General features: G+C 46.9%; 1 protein-coding gene across 23 annotated transcripts in view; it reads right to left on the bottom strand.

Annotated features, from left to right (window-relative positions):
- Window positions 1-27762, bottom strand: part of DGKD (diacylglycerol kinase delta) — a 1053390-nt gene that overhangs the window by 576303 nt on the left and 449325 nt on the right. For all 23 annotated transcript variants that reach the window (XM_086943829.1, XM_086943836.1, XM_086943828.1 and 20 more), the window contains 2 exons: window positions 18800-18908; window positions 17429-17568 (listed from right to left, as the gene is read on the bottom strand). In XM_086943829.1, the coding sequence (XP_086799955.1) occupies window positions 17429-17568; window positions 18800-18908 (249 nt within the window). The remainder of the gene's footprint in view (window positions 1-17428; window positions 17569-18799; window positions 18909-27762) is intronic.

A 27762-nucleotide genomic window follows, 5' to 3' on the forward strand; every position in this document is an offset into this window, starting at 1 on the left:
GTTCCTCAAGACTGCTTGACCCACTGCTGCATCCTCTCTCACAGAAGAATCCAAGCAGTAGTGCCGAGTGAAGGTGTGGATACTGCTCCACGTCGCCGCTCTACAGATGTCATTGATTGGGACTCCTGAGAATAGAGCCACAGATGAAGCCATCGATCTTGTAGAATGAGCACGAACTGTTCGTTCAAGTGGCTTGCCTGCCTCTCGATGGCAAAACTGGATTGCATTCGATATCCAGCGCGAAATACAGGGTTTTGAAATTGGACATCCCTACCGCCAGCACAATGGACCCCAACGAAGCAGCGAGCAACCTCACAAAGTGGATCACCAACTGCGCAGACAACCTCGCACCACTGAAGACCCCTCCCAGCTGACCCGGCAGCTAGAAAGCCTCTTGGTTCACCGACGAACTTAAGAACTCCAAGAAGAACTGCTGCACCCTCGAGAAAGCCTGGCGCAACGACCAGACCACAGACAACATGACTGCCCTCAAGCACACCACCCGCAAATACCACCAGCTGATCCGCACCACCAAGAAGACAGCATTCAAAGAACGACTGAACAACAACGCCCACAACAGCAAGGAATCTTCAGCATCGTCAAAGAGCTCTCCAACCCCAGCGCCGGAAACAACGACATCACTCCCTCGCAAAACCTCTGCGACTCACTCGCCTTGTTCTTTCACAGCAAGATCGCCGACATACAAAACAGCTTTGGCGCACAGACCACGCACCCAACCTCCGAACCAACGCCCCCCACCACCACCCTCTGCGCCTGGACCCAGGTCAGCACCGAAGACACCACCCGAACGATGAACACCATCCACTGCGGATCACCAACCGACCCCTGCCCCCACCACGTCTTAAACAAGGCCGACTCCATCATCGCACCCCAACTCCGGGAAATCATCAACACCTCCTTCAACACCGCCACCTTCCCGGAGAGCTGGAAGCACGAGGAGCTCAGCGCCCTTCTGAAGAAACCAACAGCGGACCCCACCGACCTCAAGAACTTCTGCCCTATCTCGCTCCTCCCTTTTCCCGCCAAAGTCATTGAGAAGACCGTCAACAGACAGCTTGCCGCCTTCCTCAAGATGAACGAATCCCTCGACCACTCGCAGTCCGGTTTCCGAGCCAACCACAGCACCAAGACCGCCCTCATCGCAGCCACTGATGGCATCAGATCCCTGCTCGACAACGGGGAAACAGCTGCCCTCATCCTCCTGGACCTCTCTGCAGCGTTCGACACTGTCTGCCACCGCACCCTAGTGCAGCGCCTCTGCAACATCGGAATCCAAGACAAGGCACTGGAGTGGATCATCGTGTTCCTCACCGGAAGAACCCAGAGAGTCCGCCTCCCCCAGTTCAGATCTGAGTCCACCAAAGTCATCTGCGGCGTACCACAAGGATCATCACTCAGCCCCACCCTCTTCAACGTCTACATGAGCCCCATTCGCAGCCATTGCACGCCAATACAACCTCAACATCATCTCCTATGCCGACGACGCCCAGCTGATCCTCTCCCTCACCAACGACCCCGCCACCGCCAGAACCAGCCTACACGAACGGATGAAAGACGTCGCCTAGTGGATGAAGAACAGCCGCCTGAAACTGAACTCGTACAAGACGGAAGTCCTCATCCTGGGATCATCGCCCTCCGCCTGGGACGACTCCTGGTGGCCCCCTGCCCTGGGCACCACTCTCAAGCCAACGGACCACGCACGTAACCTGGGCTTCATCCTGGACTCCTCCCTCTCGATGATCCCCACTGAAACCAGGAAGACGGTCACCCAGGCACTCGTCACCAGCCGACTGGACTACGGAAACACCCTATCGCCGGAACCACAGCCAAACTTCAGAAAAGACTCAAACGTATCCAGAACTCCTCCGCACGACTCGTCCTGGACATCCCCCGACACAGCCACATATCCGGCCACCTGAGAGACCTACACTGGCTCCCCGTCAGCAAGAGGATCACGTTCAGACTCCTCATCCACGCACACAAGGCTCTCCACGACCTGGGCCCCAAGTACCTCAACAACCGCCTGACCTTCTATACTCCCACACGCCAGATATGATCAACCAGCCTCGCCCTAGCCGCCGTTCCACGCATCCGCAGAGCCACCACCGGAGGAAGATCCTTCTCCTACCTGGCAGCTAAGACATGGAACTCCCTCCCCATCCACCTTTGGCTAACCCAGTACCATCTCTCCTTCAGGAAGCAACTCAAGACCTGGCTTTTCTAGCAGTGACGGGCCCCTCTCCCCAGCGCCTTTAGACCCCTCCGGGTGAGTAGCGCACTATACAAATGTTATGATTAATTGATTGACATCCTTTCCACGGAGCACTGTAAGAGACAAATAGCTGGGACGATTTCCTGAATTGCTTTGTCCGCTCCAAGTAAAATTTTAGACATTTATGAACGTCTAAAGAATGTAACGCCCTCTCTGCTGGCGTAGAGGGCCATGGGAAGAAGGACTTTAAGATCACAGGCTCATTCAGATGGAACTCTGATGGGACTTTTGGAATAAATTTCGGTTTGTCCGCAGGATGATAACATCATTTTTGAATTGCAGGAAAGGTTCTACAATCGTGAATGCCTGAAGCTCACTAACTCTTCTAGCCGATGTCAAAGCTAAGAGAAGAGCAAGTTTCCATGAAACAAACTTCATATCCGCCCTGTGAATAGGCTCAAACAGAGCTTTCATCGGGTGTGATAGAACCAAATTAAGGTGCCAGGCAGGTGGTGGAGGCCGGACTGGAGGAAAAACTCTGAACAAGCCCTTCAGAAACTGCTTAACAATCCTTGCCGACCAAAGGGAAGGACCTGATGACGTGCGTCTAAATCTGGAAATGGCCGCCAGATGAACCTTTACAGAGGAATGGGCTAATCCAGACTTGGCCTGAGACAGGATATAAGGCAAAAGTTGATGCGGTGCTAAAGTGTATGGATGTATGGAAGTTGAGATCTCCAAGGGGATGCCACAGGGCTCATGTCTGAGCCCAACTCTTTTCAACATATATGTGGCACCCCTGGCTAACATCCTGAGAGCATATGGATTTGTTCCAATATCCTATGCGGATGATACTCAACTCCTCTTTCCTTTTAAAACCTTGACTCCAAAGGTTAAGAATTCTTTCTCCCTGGGGATGAAAGCAGTGGCACACTGGATGTCTTCCAACTTTTTACAATGCAACGTTGGAAAGACGGAAGTCATGTTGTTTGGTGCGGTAAAACGACTCTGGACTCCGGACTGGTGGCCACAAGACCTTGGCCCAGTACCGGAGCCTAAACCAACTGTTAAGAATCTGGGGGTCCGGTTAGACCAGGAACTTACCCTCAAGCAACATGCCAACCAGGTGGTGGGATCCTGCTTCCACATAATTGGCATGCTACGTAAAATCTTCCCCCTCCTACCAGATGCCAGTAGAAGGACGCTGGTACAAACTTTAGTCATGAGTCGTCTAGACTATTGTAACGGCCTGCTGCTATCTGCCAATGAGGGAGTCATGACAAGACTGCAGGTGGTCCAGAACACGGCTGCCCGTCTGGTCTTGAATGCGCCCCCCCGCTCACCTTCAAAGCCCCTACTGACAAAACTCCACTGGCTACTTGTTAGACAGAGGGCCAAATTTAAGGTATGCTGTACAATACATAAAAGTCTTAATGGTATGGGACCTGCATATCTGGCAACCAAATTTGTCCCCTACAAACCCTCCCGCTCACTTCGATCGAGCGAACAAGGCCTTCTAGAAGTTCCTAGAGCCAAGAAGGCAAGACAGGGTAGCAAAGCCCTCTCAATAGCTGGCCCGTCCCTCTGGAACAGTCTTCCTAACACCCTTAGGCTATGTACGGAATACCTTCCTTTTAGGAAAATGTTAAAAACACTCCTATTCAGTTTCTAGACAGCTAACGTTCTCCTGAACTCAATGTGGCAGAAGTCAAAAGCGCGGAGATACTCCTATGGGAGTCGACGCCAGCGCTATACAAGCCTGTAAAATAAATAAAATAAATAAATGTATATCTTGTTTCCGACACCAAAGGCAGAACCTCTTCCACTTCGCCCGATAAGTCTTGTTTGTACTTGGCGCATGGGCCTGAGCCAGAATGTCTCTACATTCCCCTGAGAGATTCAAATCCTGGAACTCTGTACTCAGGAGCCACGCTGTCAATTGGAGTGAATTGAGATCTGGATGTAATCCTTGACCCTGAGGCATTGTCAATAGTGACGGAACAGGCCGCAGGAGAAGCGGATGGTCTTGAGAGAGAAGAAGTTGTTCTGTGTACCAGAATTGCCGGGGCCACGCTGGTGCAATCAAAATAATTTTGCACGGTCCCGCTTTGATTTTCCTGATCAACCTCGGGATAAGTGGAATTGGTGGAAAGGCGTAGACAAATGCACCGTACCAAGCTATCAAAAGAGCATTCACCAAGGAGCCCTGATGGTTATCCCTGCTTGCGTAGCACTGGCATTTGGCGTTTTGCGGTGTCGCAAAAAGATCGATGGTTGGGGTCCCCCAACGTGAAAATACTTCCTCAAGAATGGTCTGATCCAATTCCCACTTGTGGCTGATTGACCTCTGGCGACTTAAAGCATCCTCTGTGGAATTGAGTGTCCCCGCGAGATGTTCCGCTGATAGAGTGATCTTGTGTTGGATCACCCAGTTCCAAATCTTCTGTGCTTCCTTTAAAAGGGTACAAGATCTTGTCCCGCCCTGCTTGTTTACTTAGTGCATGGCCGTGGTGTTGTCCGTATGAACCAGCAGTGAACGGTTCTGGATCCTGGGAAGGAAAGCCTGCAAGGCTAGACGAATAGCCATAAGTTCTAGCATATTGATGTGGAATCTGCATTGGACTGTGGTCCAATGACCACTGACTTTCAGCTCTTGTAAAACCGCTCCCCAACCCTCCATGGAGGCATCTGTCGTCAGCACCATGGGAGATGGAGAAAGCTGGAATGTCAAACCTACTGAGATGTTTTCTTTTACCAACCACCAGCTGCTTGCTTTCTTCATTCCTGGTGTTACAAGGATTTTGTCCTCGAAGGAGCCTATCGCCTGACGCCATTACTTGTCTAGTTGCTCCTGCAGTGGACGCATCCGAAGCCTGCAGTGCAGAATCAATGGTATGCAGGATGATATCGATCCGAGAAGGGATTTGTACCAACGGACCGACAGAGACTTCCTTGTTTGCAGGAGGCGAGCTGACGGTATAAGTTTGCTTAGGCGTTCTTCTGACGGAAAAGCCTTGCAACAATCTGTATCTAGGATTGCACCCAAAAACTTTGCCCTTTTGGATGGCCGCAGGATTGATCTCTCCCTGTTGAGCCGAAGGCCCAGCTGCTTGAAAAGTTGACTGCAGCTTGTGACCGCTTTGGAAGCTTCTTGGAACGAAGGAGCCTTTACTAGCCAATCGTCCAGGTATGGGAAGACTTCTAAAGACTGCCTCCTTAGAAAAGCTGCCACAGGAGCTAGTACCATTGTAAAGAATCTCGGTGCGGACAGGAGACCAAAGGGCAGCACCTTGAACTAAAAGTGGCTCTTGTCTACTGTGAATCAAAGATATTGCCTGTGAGCTGGGTGGATGGGCACATGGAAATATGCATCCTCTAAATCCAGAGTTGCCATGTAGTCCCCTGGATTGAGCAGACGTAGGATGTCTTGAAGGGTGACCATCCTGAATGACAACTTGAGGAGATAGGTGTTGAGCTCTCGAAGATCTAGTATCGGACGCCACTTCTCCTTTGTCTTGTGAACCGGGAAGAACCTGGAATAAAACCCTGTCCCCTTTTGGGAGTGAGGTACAGGCTCTATTGTCCCCTTGATGAAGAGTTGGTGGGCTTCAAGACGAAGAAGACCAAGATGTTTGGGCGTGGTGGCGTCTTGAGCTCTTGTTGGAGGAAGATGTTGGAACTCCAAAGTGTGTCCTTCCTTGATGATATTTAGAACCCACTGGTCTGATGATATGACCTTCCAGCTGCATAGACAATGGGCAATCCTGCCCCCCCCTGGTGTTAACGAAGGGACAGGAACAGTAGAAAGAGCCACGGGCCGCTATTGTCGTTTAGAGTTGTCTCTGCCCTGTCGCCCCTGACGTCCTCTCGACGGCTGGCGAGAGAAAGACACTGATTAACCTTGCCGCTGTGAATATTGGGGCTTGTACAAAATGAGCAGGTTGTGAATAGGTAGAATAGTGCTGTTGGTTGCCGCCTCTGTACGATGAGAAGCCTCTTCCTCTTGCACCCTTAAAGGGACTTTGCAGTAGGTCAAAGTTCCTAAGGACTTGGCCGTGTCCGTATCCTTTTTTATGCCTTGCAAGCTATCATCCACGTGCTTTCCAAACAACAGTTCCCCATCATAAGGTAAGTCTAAAATTTTGTTTTGTACTTCCTGGCGAAACCATGTGGCTCATAGTCAGCCCTAGCACCGCTGAACCTGCCAGCGCTCGAAAGGCCGTTGTCGCTATATCCATAGCACAGTCTAATACCTCTGAAGAAGCACGCTCACCTTCCATCAAGATCTTTTTGACTTCGTCCTTCGACCCATCTGAAAGTTCTTCTACAAATGAGGACAAGTCACACCAAATCTGGCGATCATGCCTCCCCAGGATAGCCAGAGCATTCACCGCTCGAACGAGGAGGCTGGCCATTGTAGAGAACCCCTTCCCCACATTATCCAGACGCCTCCCTTCCTTATCCGGTGGGGTTGTCAGCGGCGTTGATGGATTCTTCGATTTACTCTGCGCCCCCTGGGAGATGACAGTCTGGCTTTGGCTGACCAGTGAGGCATGTGGGGCTGCCCTCTGGCGCTTTATATTTCTTCTCCAGCCGGGGAAGAACTGGGAGTACCGTCGCTGGATTTTGCATGGCTTTTATACCCTCTGACCAAACATGCTCTATGATGGGGATAGAACAAACCGACTTTCTGTATGGCTCTTTGAAGTCGTATAAAAAACAGTCAGTTTGAACCGTTGAAATGGGCAGACCAAATCTCTTAGTCGCTCTTTCCATGAGATTATGAAAACCTCCAATGTCTGCTGGAGGAGAAGTTGCGGTATCCGGCACTGGGACATCCGGATCCTGAAGACCATCAATATTCCAGCCTCTATCTGGATCCTGGTCAGGGTCAACCTGCTGCTCTTCATCGGATGAGACATCATCATCCTGGATATTAACCACCTCTTGAGTAGCTTCCCTGGGCTCTGGCTCGCGGGCCCTTGAAGGCAACAGTGTTTCCGCCACTGCCTGCGGTGCCGGAATAGAGGGTGAAGGAGGACGTACTTGTTGTCCCTCCGGCTGAGATGGGAACCTCCTCCTATAATCTTGTAACATTAACTGTAAGTCCGAGATAAGAGAGGACGGCATCACCACCATTTCCTGGTGTGGCACTTGTTGAGAACTCTCTGGGTGAACACACATTTGAGGTCTCTCTTCATAAGTGTTCTGCTGAATATAGTGGTGCTCCTCCACCTCGCCTTCGTCAGAAATTGACCCCTAGCATTTGACCTGCAGGTCTGATGGGCTATAAGCCGGCCCATAAGGACCTTCCATCCTCCTCTTCAGATTCGTATTCCAAAAGCAATGAGGGAGGTAAAGATGTGACACACCGTGGAGACGTCATTTCAGGTGTTATATGCCTCTTTTTGAGAGAAATACAGAGTACTTGAGTCGTCGACGACGTCGTTGTCGGAGTCGTCGTCGATTGTAGAATCCTCGTCGACGATGCCGTAGACAGAGTCGTCAACGAAGAGACTGCGCTCGTCGTCGAAGGTTGGCTCGTCGATGGTGAGATCACTCTCGTCGACGAAGGTTGGATCGTCGACGGGGTCATCAACTAGCTCGTCGTCATGATCATGGCAGCTGTCGTCGTCGACGTCGTTCTGGTCGTCGTCATTGCCGTCGACACTAGCCTCGTCGTCATCATCGTCAACGTGGATGATGTAAGCTTCGTCGACGATGAACAAGAAGTAGGCACTTTAAACGTCGAACGCTGTTTTTTGTCCAAAGCAGTGTCCTGAGGAGCAGAAGAAGGTTTTTTGCCATTCCTTCCTTTATCTGAAGGCGGAGAAGACCCAGAGACTATCTTCTTAGCTTTCTTTGCTGCCTGTGACTCCTCAAGCTGTCCCTGCCTCTCCTTTTCACCGCGGTGAGGAGATTTTAGGGAAGCAGGCCTATCAGACCTATCAGAGGTCCCAAGCAAGGCCTTAACAGGGGGCTCAGTAGACTTAGAAGGGGAAGACCTACCCCTCTTCTTTGATCTTCGAGTACGCAGTTGAAGAAGAGCCCTCACTGTCAGAAGACAAAACTCCCTCTCGAGTCTTCATTTTTTGTAACCAGGTCAGTAGCCGGCCTTCTCTGTCCCTCAAGGTCTTAGTTGAGAAGGTCCTGCAAATCTTGCACTCTGTGGCCTTGTGGTCCGGGTACAAACAATATATACAATCTTCATGTTTGTCCTCCACAAACAGCCTCTTCTTCGAACAGGTAGCACAAGCTCTAAACAGTGCCTTCTTTTCCTTGTCATACATAGTGAAAAAGTGAAGTAAATTTGAGATAAAGTGAAGAAAACTGAGCAGAGCTCAATGGAGACTCCCTAGCACAACGTGCAGTAGAAAATCTGAGGCTCTGAGGCTCTCTCAGGAAGGTTCTATGTGGTGAGGTATCTCTGATTGGTTATTGCAAGAATTTGGTCTCTTTTACAAAAAGAGGTAGATAAGCTACAAAATTAGATGAGGCCTAGGCCTTTTTTTCACTTTTGTGCTTACTACTATGGTATTTTTTTTATTTACAGAGGCTCCCATTTCGACGACGTGGAATGATACAAAGCATGGGAATCTATGAAAGTTCCAATACTGGGGCAAATATAGGTAACCTATATCTTAGTAAGCGGTGCATGCACCACCTTACCCAGGCTGCAGTAGCAGACCTGTGGTGCCATTTTGGAAGGCTTCCCAGGGGTGGCATAATACTTGCTTCAGCCCCGAGTAGGCCTCTGGGGTACCCATGCCGTTAGTACCTAAGATACAATATACTAGGGACTCACAAGGGTAACCCAGTAACCAATCTGGAGTGTACCTAAAGTACATGCAATCAATGTAGAGAGGAAGCAGTTAGGCTGGGGTCCTGGATAACAGGGCCCCAGCCAGACTAAAGTCGAAAAACAGTGACACACCAGCAAAAAGTGGGGGCACCCATAGTAAGCAGATCCTACTATCCTACACTCAGCACCAATTCAGAAGGCTCCATATTATGCCAAGCAGTTCATAGGGCAGACTGAAGCCTCTACGCTAGGGATAGAGAGGTCCCATCCCAGACCAATGATGAAGGCCAAGACCAACCTGATGCTTTCATATGCAGAAGGCTTCTCCCCAGGGAGCAGTGTTGGAGTGCCATTGAGAGGGAGGCCTTTGCTCTGCTTTGGTCTCTGAAAAAGTTGAGACCATGCTTGTTTAGTACTCACTTCCTAGTTCAAACTGATCACAGACATCTCAGATGGCTAATGCAAATGAAAGGAAAATCCTAAACTGTTGAGGTGGTCCATCTCCCTACAGGGAATTGACTTTGAAGTGGAACACAGACCTGGGACTGCCCATGCCAATGCAGATGGACTTTCCAGGTTCTTCCACTTAGACAATGAAGACTCTCTAGGGAAAGGTTAGTCTCATCATCTTTCGTTGGGGGGGGCTGGGGGGGGGGGGTTGTGTGATGAAGTGCTTTCTTTCTGCAAAGTATGCCCCAACTTTATGCTGAATTGCTGATGTTCTTTGACTGAGTGTATCCTAGGCTTCTGCTAATCAGGTACCCAGGGCATTTGTTCCTTCCCTAAAATTGCATTGAAGCCTAAACCTAGTTGGCATCTCTGGCCACAGGTACCACAGATACCCAGGGCACTGTGACCAGAGAAGGCCTCTAAGGGCTGCAGCACTTATTGTTGCCACCCTTAGAGGTCCGTAACCTGACACTCACACACTGCCTTGGCAGGCTGCATGTCTTGTTGCAGAACAAAGTGAATAGTCGACATGAGACACATCCCTGTGTGCTATGCCCACAAACCACCGCCCTGGCATAGATCTTGACACCCTTCTAGCTGGGTGCCCTATGCCAGGGGTGAGAGTACAGATGCATGAGCCCTGTACCCCTACAGTGCCCAAGTCCATTCCTGGGCACTGTAAGTGAAGTGCTGCCATTAAGAGTATATGGTGCAGGGAGTTTGTTATTATGAACTCCACAGCACCATAATGGCTACACTGGAAATTGGGAAGTTTGGTATCAAACTTCTCAGCACATTAAACCCACACGGAAGCCAGTGTAGGATTTAATGTAAAATGCACAACAGAGGGCATCTTAGAGATGCCCCCTGAAACCTGACCAACTTCTAGTGACCCGACTGAGTAGCTGCTTAGGCTGCCATCAACAGACATGCTTCTGGACCCCTGGGTCGAGAGCTTGCTGCTCCTGGGGGCCTGAAAAAATGCACATCCTGAGATGAGTTGTCAAGCCTCCTTCCCCAGGAAGGGCAGGGTTCGCGAAAGGAGAAGCTTCAAAGGCATACCGCCTTTGTAAGCCTCCCCAGACCATTTGCTGCTTTCAGCAACTGGTCCCCATTGGTTCTACCCCCCCAATTTGGGCGGGAAGAACAAGTGAGGGAAAGAGGTGTGCCCATCTCTGCCAACTCCACCCCTCAGGTGGGGAAGGCGAGGTGAAGCACAACTCTGAGTACCCGCTACCTTGAGGATGGTGGGGACCCAACCAACCAGGGACAGGCTCCTGCCCCCCTTCCACTGGAGGGTGGCATGATAGGTGTGTGCCCACCCCAGGGAAGGGACCCATTGGTCCCTGCCCTTTACATACCTGTAATGCCCCAAAATCTAGTATTTAAGGGGGCCCTGAACCTTGCTTCCTCAGATCCAGAAACGACAAGAAGAAAAGAAGAAGAAGGACCAAACAGCCATGCAGCCAGCTAACAATAGGAAGCTGCTCACTGACTTGGCCCCAGCCATACAGGCCTGTCAACCATCGAACCTGCGAAATCCTGGTGTGTCCTGCAGCCAGCAACCTTGAAAACCCAGAAGGACCTGCCTGCATTCACTTCCAAAGACTGCTTCTCCCGCGAACACCGGATTTGTTTAAACAGCAACCTCTGGCAGCAGCCAGAAACCGCAAATTGAACCTATTCTGCACCTACCGAACCCGTCCCGAGCTAGAGTGTAAAAACACCATGAAGAGGTCACCCCGGCGATCAAGACCCAAGATCCGGCGATCCCTGACCTGCCTCAAGCCTCTAGCTGACACCTGCAGCCTAAATCCAGAAGGCCCCCCTAATGCGACCAGGAGCTGGTAAGAAGATCCAACCCCAAAAGGCACCCCTGCACCCAACGCCCCACAGCCTTGTGTGCCCAAACCAACGGTGCCTAACCAACCCTTATCTTCCCAACTTACCTCTCGAAGTGGTGGTCGCACCCAGAAGTCCTTCGTCTCCCTGCCTGCAGTGCTTTTACAAACCGGAGGTTCTCCAAAGAAAACAGTGTGTCCAAAGTCGAAACAGCACTCTGCACCCGGCCGCCCCAGTGCCCCTGAGGGTGCACCTTTTCTACTACTTTGTTTCCTTATTTGCCCTGACCTTAACCATAGGAGCTTTGCTCTCACAACTCAGTGGCCTGCTTGCCACTAGCCACCAACCGCAGGCCCCCAACCCCCATTGGATAACATTGGGCCTTAACACTCTGCACCCGGCGGCCCTAGTGCCGCTGAGGGTTTAACAAGAGTGCATCAGTGGCCCTGGGGGACCCCTGAGTCTAACCACAGAACCTTAACTCCCGCAGTCGATAACTTACCTGTGAACCGATAACCTGTTTTTCCTCCATAGGATAACATTGACAACTTTCTTCCAAAAAGTTTCTAAGTGTGAAGTTTTGAAATCTAAAAATATTCTTGAAAAATCGCATGAATAACTAAAACGTATTTACTTACCTGTTTGCAGGAAATGTCCCAGTGCCGACTCTAGGTATCCTGTTACAGGGAACAAGGGAACCCTAAAGTAGCAATTGGTCTGGGACCTTTGGGAGTATAATGTTTCAAAAGACAGTGGTCCCAAACATTAACAAGAATAGGACAATCCGAATGAATATAGACCAAAATTGAAATCTATATTTTGCTGTCCAGCCCGACAGATTTTAATAATATAAATAGTTATATATATATATCCAAGTTGTAAAACAATTGCCAAGCGGGACACAGCCTGTGAAAGAAAGGGCAGTCTGTAAATACTTCAAAATTGTAACAGACATTGTCTGTTACAATTTTGAAGTATTTACAGACTGCCCTTTATTTTGCCTATATGTATGTCATATGTTCTCACATATGTGATAGCTGGACACAGGCTGTGTCCCGCTTGGTAATTGTTTTACAACTTGGATATATTTATAACTATTTATACTATTAAAATCTGTCCGGCTGGACAGCAAAATATAGATTTCAATTTTGGTCTATCTTCATTCAGACTCTAGGCATCCAGCACTGAGTTAGAAAAGTAATGTGAAAAGTAATTTCGCTTTAATTTACTGAAAAAGCCTATTCATTTCAATGTACAGTATTTGCTAAGTATTGCAACCTACTGCATCCCCTGTAAATCAAACAAAGTACAATTCTTATTGAATTGTCAAACTGTTCTACAATCAGCAACGTGTTACTGTAAAGTATTTAATGCTTACTTGTGCCAGGCTTTCTTGGTTCTAAAATAAAACAACAGTATATTTTTATACAAAAACAATTGGCCTAGTGTTCAGTTCTTGAGTGTGTGAATTCATTTGCTGACTAAGTGTGCACATCAAATGCTTAACACTGTCCTCTGATACTGCCTTACTGCGCCACCACTCTTCCACAAATAGAGAGTAAGATTCTATCTCACTCTAACCTCCGCCTACCTCTGGGGCCACGTGGACTCTATACACACTATACCTCATTTTGGTGTAGTATATATAGGGCCAGTTTCCTACAGATAGCAGGTGGGGCAGAATGCTCGAAGGGACGGGGTGTTCATCCTCCTCGTCGTTGAACAAGGCTTGCTCTCCATCTGCGTCTTTTGATGGGGCCAACGCCTCTCCTGGTGGTATTGAAGGGTCTTTTTCGAATGGAATGTGAGGCAGGCCTTGCACAAGTTGTTGTCATGATTCTGTAGAGGCAGAGGTTACAAACATTGTGTCAGTTGGACCAGAGGTACTTTGAGTGACACTAGGGACAGTTCTGGAAAGACATCTGTTACGTGTGTCTATTCTCTTTGAAAAAGTCGCTGAAGACAAGGGGGATAAGGCCTTGGATATGGTCTGAGGTCCTAACGACTGAGAGTCGATCGACTAAGGTTAGTCTCAGAAGAAGGTCTTCGAAAGCGCAAGCGATAAAGGCTTTTAGAATATTAGAAATTAAATGTCACCATGTGGGCAGAAAAAAGTGATGGACATGTTGAATTTAGAGATCAGTCGGCACACGTACGAACTGGACGGCGATAAAACCAATCTAACATGGAGACGATGCACATGTAAATTGCCAGCTAAGGGTGGAGTCACAGTGCATCCTGTGGCTCAAAAGAATTTCTTTGAACAAAGAGCAACTTAAAAACATGCAAGCCCAACACTAGATAGCAGGAGTATGCAGTGCTTGTTTATCTACATCAACACATGATACAAACAGATAGTTCTGATATGTCTACCTGCAGATTCCTCATCTTTGTAGACTACACACAAATAGCCCAATAGGAGGAACATTTTTGAAAATTAAAACAGGAAATCCTCCACTATAAAGCAGGTAAAGTGGTCATTTTTCCTAACCTCATACACCAAACAATAGTGTTTGACAAAGATGTGGAGAGAAGCTACATTTTCATCTTACATAGGTCTACCATCAGCATTCCTCTAGGCCAATGGGTATGGACCCCTCATGCGGTCTTTCTTCACCAGTGCACAGTAGATCTTGATGCACATCAACATCCAACAAGTAACTGCTTTCTCTTAAACTGCCTCACCTAGTACTTAAAGTAGACTAGCCAGCACACCCGAGCACTTTCGTGAGGCTAATGTAATAACTCCAGCCCAAGCAATCGCACCTCCCATTTGGAAGGTTGGAGTGGTGGATAGAAGGTGGGGACAGTGACGGACTGACTTAGAAGAAATGGGGACGCTGCTTTAGGAAGGAACCCTGCCTTAGTTCACAGTATGAGCTTAACTGGGAAGAAGCATGTGAAGAGTGACCTGACAGGCTAGACCTGAAGCTCCCTAACTTGATCAGCCTACTTCGCAACAACAAAAACAAATTGTTGTAAAAGTGAGTAGTAATAACTGACAACTGTGCAGGGGTTCAAATAGAGTACCAATCAAGTACATTATAACTAACATCAAGTCCCACTCATGGAAATGGTTCAAATCCCTTTCAAAATCTGACAACTGCAGTGACTTGAACAAGGAAATATGGCTGCGAGACATAAAAAAAAAACACAAAATGCCCTTTGACAGTACCAACTCCACAGCCTTGATGAGCAAAGGACAAAGTGAATTGAAGAATGTTTGCCTAAGACAATTTGTTTGCCTGAACAGCAGCTCACAAACATATTTTATCTACCAAAATAGACCAACTTAGTCAAGGGGCAACGAGTTGACATGAACACATTGACCATCTCCTGTGGTAGCTGAAAAGAACTCAGGTGACCCCACTCAATCTTCATGCATGAAGATGTAATCCCTGGAGACAATACAGGTCCTGGCTCCCTGATTGTGAAAGAAGGTCCATTCTTAGCGGAAGACAGAGAAGCACACCAGGAAATATGCAGAAGATCTGTGTACCACACCTTTCTCGGCCAGTCTGGGGTGATGAGAATGCTTGGGTCTAGTCTTGGCGAACCTTCCTCAGAGACAAAGGCATCAAAGTTATGGAAGGCGATACATAGTGAACAGTAGACTTCCAATTCAACTGAAATGCATCCTCCAGACCCACGAAGATGGATCCTGGCAGGCAGACATATTGGTCATTTTTCCAAGCGACCACAGGGCATTAATGCACTGACTGGGCCACACTCAGTACGAATGTGCCACTTAAATTACTATAGTGATTATCGAAATCATCCAAATTACTTGTGAATATTCAAACAAGACTATCCTATATTCTTCCATTCACAAGGCTGCTGGGGCAAAAACTTTCAGCCCATATAGTCCCGCCTCCTAGTCTCTGGGTCTCTTGGAGCCATTGATAAAGCATTTGGTGCCAGCTTTGCAGCAGGTGCTTAGACCACTAGATTCTCTGAAGAAAGATGTGATGACAGTAATTTGGGGTAACAAGTTGCAAGTCTGTGATGTAGTGAAATGTGTCTATGGTGCGCTGGGCTGACAAAGGTTTACCACAGGCAAACAAAGGGCTACATGAGCAGCTCAGTTAAAGGTAGCAGATGTTCTAAGTCAGCAGGAGATGGTTGCAGCAAATTGGATAAAATGTTACATTTTGCCTCTCTGGTAGGGAAGCTCAATTCCAGACTCTCAGCTGTTTTTTGATCATAGAAGTGAACAAATAGATTTTCTCTGAAGGAGGCCTAGAGGCATACGTGGTATCCTCTTCTAGAGATACACTGAAGCTTCTTAGATTCTTGTGTTTTGTAATTCTAGATATGGGCCAGCATCTGCAAAGAAAGAGGAGAGGAAGTTGACTGCCTTCAAATCATAATTCTCTATGCCACCATATACTTTATTGCACACAGCAAGAGCACCTGCGGGAGGTCCGAATGCGGGTAAAATTCAAAGTATGAACCAAGGCCAGATGATAGTATCATATGTGGTGCCGTAAACAATGAGTGCACTGACTTCATTGAAAGAAGCACCAGGTTGGAGCTTGGGGAAGTCAGAATCGGGAAGTGCCAGGGCCAGAGAAGCATTCTCAAAATATCCAGCACACCCGACCGAAAGGTCTAGACCTGCAGAGGGTCAACGGATGGAGTAGGAAATTCTGGCTTAATTTTTTTCCAACACGTGGAACCTGCTCGGACGACAGGGAAGAGACTGGCATAGAGACACTTAATGGTCCTAGGAGTGGGACAGTATCCTTGAGGCTGAAGAGGATTTCTCTGTTCTATAGTTTTATGTCTTTTTTCGTTTCCTGTAGGAAGACTTACCTGAAGGGGAGATGGGATGCCCTCCAGCTCTCTGATGTCCTTTGACTGCATAAAGGAACAGAAGTTGTGGGTGCATGCGTGCAAGGGGGGGGTGGGGGTGTGTGAGGGAGGGGGGGGGGGCGGAAGGGGGGTTCGTATTAGCATAAATATGTGTCTGTGGTTTTGCCGTTGATGTCTCAGTTTCATTTTAGTTGTTGTATAAATATTACTTCTGTACGCAAGTCCACGCGGGGGGGTCCACCCAAAAACCCTGCTGTTATACAGAGCTCAGCGCGAGGACAGTCATGGACCGCTCCCGAAACTGCCTACTTAGGAGCTTCACGATCTAGCCAGCTCTGGGTGAGTATCTTCTGTTTCTGAGTTGCTGCACCTGTGACACTAAGACGCCTACTTGTAATACTACTATGCATAAGAATGTTTAATTGACATGTCCGGACGGCTGTGCTGCAATGTTTGAAGTTCATACCGTATTATGAAAACCCTAAAATGCAAATAAAAAAGATTTGACAAAAAAATGACGGAACAGAAGTTGTAGGCTAAGGCAGCCGCATTTAGATTGGAGGCAGAGCCAGCTTTAGGGCAGTTTGACTGGTGTGGTCGTACTAGTCGCTGACTTGTGAAGCCATGGAGAGGTAGAGGAGAACCAGAGGAAGTTTGAAGAAGGTAAAATAGGACCAGAGGGACAGCAGACATTATTGGGGCTCCTCAAAAGAAGAATGCCATAATATGCTGAGAAAGAATGAGGAGGCCAAAAGGAGGTCTGCATAGGAAGCCAAAGGAAGACAAACATAATAGCCTGTAAGGAAAAGGGAGGGCAACTGGTACAAAGGGAGATAGACTATACACACTTGTAGCAACATGATGATCAAGTCTCCGGTCAAAGAGGTCACTTGCATATGATAGTGATGAGCCATGAGTCTAACACTTACATTTTCTTGTTATAAAGAAGAGCCATCTAGCTATCCCTCATCATTTTGGATATTGAGGAATATGCTGAATAGCCTCATCCGTTATAAGGAAGAAACAATGATCTCCTAATTATTATGCAAAGGATCCAAAATCCTTTCACTCACACTTAGCCTTCAGATTCAGAAATCTGTCACTTACACTCCGCTACTGTAAACCGGGGCAGGTGTCCATCACTCAGACTCAGATGATGTGTTAGGATCTGGTCACTCACACTCAGTTATCATATACAGAAGATAGGACTTTAACACACCTGCACAAACATGCATGTGCGTAAATAAACTTGTCAAAAAGTAGGAAGAATTTGTTGTCAGGCTTACCTATCCAGCATTGTGGTGCTGGCACGTTCTAACTTCTCTAGGATCTGAGGAAGTTGAGTGTCATCGTCACAGGCAGATCCCCAGCCAAGCACACGAGCAAGATCATTTCCAGTACCAAGGGGCAGCACTCCGAGTTGGCACTACAGAGAGAGAGAGGGGGTGCCTTCATATAAAAAATTTAACATTGGTGATTAAATGGACCACAGAATTAACTCGCAAGACTCACTCACCAGTGCAATCTCCTACAACTGTTGGAGGCCTGAAGCACATTTGTAAATTTGGAAGACAAAAGCAATGGCTACTCTGTCATCAACAACCACAAACCCACTATTTGCTACAAAAATAATCGCCCTACAAGAATTCAAGAGCTAATCAATCTAACAACGGAAACACAAACGCACAATGAGGAGTCAGCTAGCTGCTACGTATAGAATATTAACACAGCATGGGCTTGTTCTGCAGGCACTGCTACAAGTATGAGCAGGGGTAGTGCCTTGTATAAAACATATTGGCTGAACAGGGTGTACAATCGTCAACTGTACATGGTGTTGAACTCCAGTACAGCCTTTACATTATTCAGAAGTACTGTCTGTACATAGTGTAACAGGGTAAATCATACACAATGGAGTATTGGCTTTTAATGTGCTGGCTATAAATCAAGTAAGAACCCTATCTGAGTGAAAAACTTGGGGTCATCTACAAATGTCAGATTATCCCTAGATAGACAAGTTGTAAATGCCACAAGCACCTATTTTTATCCTCTAAAGCCACTCTGCAGAATCTTGTGCTATCTGCAAATCCATGTCCAGATGACTGTTGTAAATGTCTTCACCCAGCCTAGGCTGAATTATGGCAATAGTGAGTACCTTACAGCACCAGAGAACACGAAGGCCTGCCTGGGTACAAATATATTCCGAGAACACTTCACCAGCCGTCAATGTAAAAAGGAATCTAATTCAAATCCCTGGTCATAGGTTGTAAAGCTATTTCTTTTCAAACTCCCTTTCCATTGTTGCAGTCTTATTTCGAAGATATGTCAATATCTCACGTTTGCTAGTTCTCTGCATCATGTCACCTAATGGGTCTCTCCATAAAATAAGTTTGAATAGGTGGCGGGTCTTCTACGCAACTTCAGGCAAGCTGTGGCATACGCTTCCTACACACTGCACGCACTTACATCGATTTCAATTGCACACACTTGAATCCATTCCAACTGCACATAGTTACATCCACTCTGATAAAAAATAAAATCATTGCTGTTTTACCTGTAGGAGGAAAATTGGATCTATTGTGTTGTTGTTCTTTACAGTGACTATCAAGAAGCTTTTGAAAACACAAACATAAATAATATAATTCTGACTGGTCCAGTACCTGTTTATGTAGATTGAGGCTGTCAGTCTCTGATAGAACCCAGCCGACACTGCCATCTCCCCCACACACAAGAATCCGGAAGGTGTCGAAGTTCTGGAACAAGCGTAAACTGCAAGACAAGAGAAAATGGCCATGACTACAGTTAAGCAACATGAGGTGAGCAACAAGAGGGAGAAATACCCTTGAATCTATAATTCCACATGTTAGACGGACATAGGGATGGCTTTATCACTGGTAGCGCTCGGTGCAACATTCTTTGTTGGTGCCCACCAATGACCTCCTTCAACAAGGATTCCCTCAATACCGCTCCAAAGGTGCCCCTCACATCTCCATAGCCTCTCTCTCACAAGTATTTAATTTCTTTGATAGCACTACTCATCCCAAAGCAGGGTATTGCAGCAATATACTTCACACACATATTATACAGAGACAACAAATCATAAAATGTTGTAAATCAATGTGAAGGAAATGTTACATAAGACAACGAGAGCTAAAAGGTGAGTGTGTTGCATATCATCCATACTGGTAGGCATTAAATGTTAAGAGAGCTTGGTCTAGAGAAACGCAAACTCAAGATTTAAATTGCAACACAGTTGTTGGGTTGGTCTTTACTAAGAATATATTTCTGTCCAACTGCACCCTTTTTAGAAACCTTAAATTTACATAAGATTGAGGTAAAAACATAAGGTTCTAATCCTATGCCTTACGGTCTCCATGCCACACTTTGATGCCAGTTAATGGCTCACTGTGCTATTAGGACTGTAACCTATGAACTGCAAGTAACTAAAGGATTTCTGTGAATAAATCAGCAACCCACTGAGCTAGCTAAACAAAATACAATTCTGCGATCTGCATATTACATGTTGTGCTTTGCAAGAGACACATTAACATCTCTTCACTACATTATGAAGATTTTTGAAGATTCAAAGCTGCAACTAAACAAAACTGAAATCTACCCGCAGGAATATTAATTACCAGTGTTATCTTGACATTTCTATTATCATCTGTATACTGCTGGGCACACAAGGAACTCTACTGTGGATGTCTTTGAACACACAAGTTATTTTAAAATGCAGAACACCCAGCCTGAGCGTGACACCAGGCGCCTCACTCTAAAGCTGGACCTGGACAGACAACATCATTTACGACAAGTTGGCAGTATGAATATTTCCTAAAATCAACTCTGCTGAATCCAGAAAATTCCATGTAAGTAATAACCGTTTTAGTTAAGCGAGTTTCAGGATTCCACACCTATAAATGTACAAAGTATTCCATGCCTAAAATTGAGGGGAAGAATTACTTTCGTGGCAATAGAAATGTACATCAAAACATATGTGAAGTGCTTGGGAAATCCAACTTATTTATACCTTTTGGCAAAAATACTGCAGTTAAGTTTAGTTTTACTTGCAAACAATACCATATGCACTTATACATGCCTACATCCTAGAATCCACTATGATTACATCAGAGGCACTACACCAATCCCTACGACAACACAGAATACAACTACTCCAAATAGCACACCACTGAATAAGGTAAGCACATATAGGGATAGGGGAAAGGTACGTTTTGGTTAAGGTATACAGTTTACGGTTAGATTTAGGATCAGATTAAAAATTAGCATAAGGCAAAGGTTTAGGGATAGGGTTAGGTTTACATAATTGGCCGAGTTTAGGGTCAGGATTAGGCTATGGTGTAATGAATGGTATTTAGGAGAAGATGAGCGCAGGTGTATGGGGCAGGGCTAATGTATAATAATAATTTGTTTTATTGGAGGCTTCAAATTGCAGTTCTGCCATTTATAGGATTGTAAATGAATGCAAATAACAAGTTTTACTATTACTCAAATTTATGGTACTCGATTTACCAATCTAGGAAGAATAAAATGCATCATCCTGTGACTTATGAACACAGCAAAGCCTTGCTAGGCCAACAATGACACAAATAGGAACACCTCTTACAGTTTGTCCTGAAGTGGGTCAACATGCTTGTCAGTTCATCAATCCACAAACTTGTCCGAATGGCCGGCGTATACAGATTTTGTAGAGGGATGCCTGGCTGCCAGAATAACATCATAAACCTCGGAAGGAATTCAAAACTGTTCAGCTGTCACAGATCAATCTCAAAGCATGAAAATGAAGCGTGAGAAGGTTGGGATGCAGGACCCGGACATGTTGCTTCAACAGAAGATGTTCCTAAAGCAGAAGCCTGATCTGAGGACAGATGCTCATGCCTAGCAGTTTGGGATACCATTCTCTCCTCACCCAATACCGAGCCACTAGGATGACTAGGGCCAGGCTCATCTTTTTGAGGAATCCAGGCAGGAGTGGCAACTGCAGAAAGGCACACAGGAGTCCCGAATTCCACTCCCAACTGAACGTGTCCCAGAGAGAATGCCGCTTTTGAAATTCTAACATGCAAAAGTGTCAATTGTGTGTTCTTGATGCCGGCGTACAGATACAGCCCAGGTTCTCCCCATTCACGGAAGAGACCTTGCACCACCTCCTGGTGTAGATGCCACTTTTGTTCCTTCTGTTATTTTGAATGGTATACTTCAAATGGATTTTTTTGGGTGCCTCCGGGTATATTCCCCTCGACCCTGGGGGATAGAAAATTGTAACAACACAGAATGCAGTGTCAACCAAATGGCACTGTGCCCTGTAGGCACTCCTCTCGAGATGCGTTCTCTTTTAGTAATGATGATGTAATCTAGTTTTGTTCAAATAATGTAATCAACACAAGTTCATGATAACTCCAAAGGACTTCTGTTTATTCCAAATATGATGTGTTATCACTTAATGGCATTCGACTTTAACACACGAAAATTCCATTTTCAATAAAGATGTCGCTTTTTCATTTGATATTGTCTCAAATCGCGATAGGTACTCCCCTATGCATTTCGGGACCCATGCCCTTCATCAGGGGTCAAATGTACAATCTGTGGAAGAAAAGTATAGTTTTGAGTTTTCTATACAGATGTGGCAACACGGCCACAATGAGCACTGTTAGTTGGTGAGCATGCCAGGTTGGGTACAGTGCTAAACATTGGAAAATGACAACTAAACAACAATTCACTCGGCTAATAGAGAAAAAAACTACGGTGATATTTGAGGGAACCATGCAATCGAAAAGTGGTTAATTTCGTGTTCAAGACATAAAAGAACGTAGCAATCCTGAGTCATGAAACATGTTGTTAAATGGAATATGGAATAGTAAACACAGTGACACGGGTGTACATGCCGGTCTCATAAATATAAAGAGCGCTGTTGAAGGGCCTAATTTTACGGTTTGGAGGGTGAAAGGGTGAGGGTAAATCGTAGTTTGTTACAATGCGTGCCCCTAATGGATTGGTAACCCACGAAGTGTGACTAAGAGCCTGGTAACACGGATGATAGGTAACAGTGCGAAGATGAGTTTAGTGATGGGTACGTGAACGAGCATTACCGCATGTGAATGAAAGTGACGAGTTTGTCTCCCGCAAGTGGCGCCGATCGCGGCAATCGCATTCCATGAGAAAGTGCTGGTAAACTGCACCATATACGTGTTAGTTGTGATGAGGCTAGAGAGAGGACTGTGCACTAAGGTGGCTCAAGGTGTTGGCTGACAAAAAACTGCCAGGCAAGCTGCAGACCATCAGTTCATCACTAACGTTGGAGGCAATACCACTGGAGTGTGAGGGCAGACAGACGGCGAGCTATGCTAGCCCTTCCCCACCTCTGCTGTGCCCCACCCTGGGGGGCCCACTGGCACCTGATATCTTTGGGACTTCGATCTGGAATAGAGGAGATAAGATCTGGACACCACAGTCCCTCCCTAGATTCACCAAAACCAAGCTGCCCATGGGACCTCGCCACTGGGGACCCGCCCTGCGCACATCACCCTGCAACTAAATACCTGGGTGATGATAGGGTATTGCCTACAAAGAGGGATACAAGTTGAAAGCGCGATCTATACTTCATCACTTGCCCAACTCCTTACAATGAACCACTGACAGGGCCTGTAGACAATAAAGTAGTCACTGCTGCCCCCCCTCGCACCATTATTCAAGAACACGGATGAAAGCTAAAGAGAGGGCTGCTCGAGCCCCACCTAAGACAATGGGTAAGCCTGATACTAAACAGTCCAAACTCACGTTTGAAGGACTCTGTCATACCAGACAGGGCGAACCCACCTAGGATGTAGACAGGCAAACTATGCAGCCAGCCGAAACAGAACCACAAGACAACGATATTCACTCGCTTTTAAGACATTCCACATCCCCCAGACCACCCGACCCTTTTCATGGAGACTCCTCCTGAATGCTTTGCGCAATGCTGCGTTTACAGAGGAGATCCATACAGCAAATAAATATTACTTTGCGCGCAAAGCCAGGAGCGTGTAATCGCCCTCCACACTGTGGGAAGCGGTGAAAGTGGTCATACGCAGGACATGCCTTTAGAAACTGTCGGGGTTTGCGTATGCTGCTTGTTATACTAGACAAGCTAGAAGCGGGAATTAGAAAGGGACAATTGCAGAACTGCTGATCCCTCTGTGCTAGTTGAGAGAGAATCTCAGGGTATAAAGAAGAGGCAGATCGAGAAACTCACTACCTAGGTAAAGAGGTCCAGGCGTGTAGGTATGGCGAGGGAGATCACCCAGGTAAGACATTAGCTGGATTACTACGCAAAGCTCACACTGCCACATATGTGACGGAATTAAGGAGAAGGCGACTCCCGACTGATATCTTAGTCGTTAAAATTACCAAGAGTAATGTCCTCATTGTACACCCAATTGTACAATGCTGGAATAGAGAAGGAACCAGAGACACTGCAATCATTTTTGACTCCATACAACTCCTGTGGCTGGACCAAGGACACAGGGATTATTTAGACACTTCGATTACACCAGAAGAGATTGCCAAGGTTATCACGAGTATGCCGGCAGATAAAACCCTGGGCCTCGAAGGACTGACAAGGCTTTTACAAAGAATATGCCCCCATACTTATTCCACATCTCATGGAGATGTACCACGAGTCACTAATATTGGGAAGATTCACTCCCCTAGCTGAGAGAGGCGGCAATCATGACTATTCTAAAACCAGACCAACCCGCTAACTTATGCGACTCACATTCCCCACTTTCTTTAATAAACATAGACAAAAAGATCAGCCAAACTGTTTGTTGCCCCTTATGCCACTGATTGTATTGCCAGACCAGTCGGGCTTCGTCCCAGGAAGGGCAACATCACAAAATATCCATAATATTTTCGCGATTATGCACCATATACACCCTGATATCCTGGTGACGGCTGCCCTATTGGACGCCACCAAAATACTCTGGACTAGCGCTTTCTCTTTACCCTACTGCGACGAATGGGAGGGAGTCATAACTTCATACTGAAAATAGAACTACTGTACAACCTTCCCACGTCATGGATTTGACTAAACTGAGGTATCTTAGATCCTATAAACATTACTCGTGGCACTAGACAGGGATGCCACCTTTCCCCGATCTTATTTGCCAAAGCCACGAAGCCATCGGCGGCAGATTACGGCAGTACCATGCAGAATGGGGCATTGGCTTTATCACTTGCAGCTTCATTGGATCCATGTATGCCGATAATGTAGCAGTGTATGTGCGAATCCCTGAAACAAATTTGGGACCAGTGATACGGAAGTTGGTCTGCTATGGCGGATAGTCCGGAATCCAGGTAATCTGGTCCAAATTGATTATTTTTCCACTGACGGAATGCGCAATGCCTTATGTTGACGAATGTCCTTTGAAATGGGCGGAGGAGCCTATCAAATATCTGGGCATATGGCTGAGGAAGGACCCTGAGGAACTATGGCGATCGAACTATGGATGTGCCATGGAATGGCTGGAAACCAAAATCCCACTTGGGTCAAACTTCCTCTGTCACTAACTGGCCACATGGCCATCGCTGAGATGGAGATGCTTCCAAAGTTCCTGTACCTCTTTGTAAATATCCCTCTACCACTCAATGTACAATTCTTTAAAAGGGTGCGGTCAAGCTTGATCACACTCACAATGGGCGGGGCGACAACATAGAGTCTCATACGAAAAGTTAACATTGCCGCCTGCGCACGGTGGATTGGGGGCTCCGGACATGAAGCTATATACGCTGTGGGCCCAGGTGCAATTTTCACAACACTGGTTGCACCCCACCCCATTCCAGCAGCATTTAGCGATTGAACATAACCAGATGATCTGGTGGTCACTGAAAACTGCGGTGTTCCAACAATATAAGGCCTCCAAAGCTGAAATCAGTACTGTGGAATGTGTACGCTGGGCGTGGGACGGCCACCATAAGAGAGCAGGCCTCACTGCGATATAGACGCCCAATGCTTCTGTTGCAGGGATTCTGCTCATGAACACAACTATGTGCATGAAACCAGGACCTCGGTGTATTGTGGTGTACCAAAACACTCACCTCAGTGCCTAGGACCCCGATCCGACTAGCATTAGTGTCGCATTTGTTCTCCGTACTACAGCAAAACTACCAATGATATGCCAACCTAGAACATGCAACTTAGTAAACTCTCAGGAATAGTGGGAATCAAGAACACTCTTTCGCTTGAACACTCATACTAGTCCAGAACGCGAGTAATCAGAGGCACGATATAGTTTAAAATGTTTATTTTAACGAACGTGCTCTAAGATGCAGTACTCTTGCCAATAATAACAAAAAGATGCATAAGAATAATACAATCAGCATTGTTACAATTCCAAAAAGAACAAAAGGGGAAATCATATTACAATGACAGTGGAAACAGGAGTACAGCGCCTTTACCACCCTCCCCGTGCTGGGAGCTAGTTTTAAGGAATAATAGAAGAAGGCCTCTAGGCTTTGACGGGGGACCCCACACCTCCAAGATTAGATGAAGTGAATCAGATCCTAGGGCAAACACAGCTCTTCAAGGTTGAAAAGCTTTCCTCCAAGTGCTTCCCCACACATGCAATGCCATACCAAAAGCACCTGAGTTTGAGTTTGGGCAGCTGCACCTTCTGCTATGTCCATGTGCGTGGGACCGACCAACATGAACCAACAGCATACATTGATATTCGACCCCGAACACGCTGTGCAGATAGAAAGCACAATGCAAGCCTAGATATGTGAAAAACAGACAGCTCCCATGCGAAGAAGCGCAAGCAGTCCACCCAAGAGAACAGAGCTATGCAGCGTCACGTGCAAAAGCGGCCAAAGGGCGTCCCAGCATATATTTCACCCATGCCAACATAGTAATGTCTGCAGTTAATCCCCTATCCCCACCACACCCTCTCATTGGTCGAGCCATTGGACAATGGACTTAATAGAATGCACAGATCAAATCTGAGTGAGCAATAAATAAGTTCATCCATGTCAAATGTGAAGATTTGAACAGCCTCCAAGAGGAAGTCATTGTTACTGTAAGAAAAGAGAGTTGCCATCCAATCAAGCAAAGAGAATGAACGTACATGTTGATCAACAATGGGAGCCTCTAGCACCATCAGAGGTCAACTTGGGTGTTCTTCAAGAAAACTTTGTTGCTGGAAATCATGTGCAGCAGCACAGACATCCCATTCTGCCAACACTCCAAGCGCAGTTCCTAATCCCAACACCGGAATATTTCAGCTCATGTGCCACAAGAGGACTCATTAGCATTCCGTAATCCGGGGCAGGAGACACCGCGTTGGAGAGGCAAAGATCCAGTGCCCATTCAAAGGAGCATTCCAGGCAGTGGAAGACAGGTTGGACACAAGTTAAGTATGCGAAACGAAAAGACAATCCATAAGCCACGCTTAAGAGTGTCCAAGGGCAGAGTACCGTTGCCTTCAAGCATACGACTATGAAGCTGTATCAGCCAGTCACTGCTGTTTTGTACCACAGATAGAGCAGCCATTCTTAAGCAGGCAAATCAACAGCAGTACCCCTGCAGCCAAGGCAAGTATTAGTGGGAAGCCGCTAAGTATGCTGGAAAAAATAGAATGGAAAAAATGCTGGTATCACACCAAATATAGTTTGGAATGAAGTCACAAGGCCAGAGCCCCCAAGTTTAAAAAAATGGGCCAAGCCTGTAGTAGCAAAGGCATTGAAAATGGTATGGATCAAGGCACCGAAATGAAGTGGGAGATCAGTATTTAAAAGCGCCTGTACCTCCGTGCGGGTGTTGGCCACGTGAAGGACGAATGTTTCACGGGAAGATGTGAGCGCAACTTCTTTTTGGGACAATAGTGCTCTTATTGTGCTCAATTTATTGAACTTTGCCTTCAAGGTCGGAATGGAAGGCCAAATTAAGATGTCGAGCCTCCCGTGTGGGGGCGACAAAAGCACATTTGTACCTCAAAATTAAGGGTGGGCGTAGTTCGCGAAGTAGCGCTACGCGAAGCTACGTGAAGTGCACTTCGCACTACGCGAACTTCACCTAGTACTACGCAAGCTGCGTAGTAGCATGTTCGCACTGTGCAAGATGCGTTTTCAATGATTGCACAGTGCAGACAAGCATCCGGCACTGTGCAATCATTGAAAATGGCATCTTGCACAGTGCGAGCTGCAGTTTTCTCTTGCTCGAGTAGATTTTTACTCGAGCGGCAGCTTTCTCAACTCGAACTGGTAGTTTCTCGTAGCGAGCATGCTCAACCACTCGCAATGAGAAACCTGACCTCCCCGCGTTGAGAATCTCACCGGGATGTAATTTTGCTTGCTCGCGGTCGCGAACATGACGTTGAGGACCACGAACAAGCAAAAAATGACTGCGGCACTACGCTACGCTGCACTACGCGTGTTCGCACTGTGCTACGTGCAGCTCGCCTAGTGCGAAGTTGCGCAAACTTCGCAAACTACGCGAGCGTAGCGTAGTGCTTCGCCCAGGGTTACTCAAAATACACGTTGTGAGACAGTTACAATGTAAGGGATGCCAGCTAGCATGCCGCAGCAATCGTCATCATTTAAAAGCAAATAGCTACCGTTTGCAAGCAGTGTGAAC

Source organism: Lissotriton vulgaris, chromosome 11, assembly GCF_964263255.1.
Source record: "Lissotriton vulgaris chromosome 11, aLisVul1.2, whole genome shotgun sequence".
In the NCBI taxonomy this organism is placed as follows: Eukaryota; Metazoa; Chordata; class Amphibia; order Caudata; family Salamandridae; genus Lissotriton; species Lissotriton vulgaris.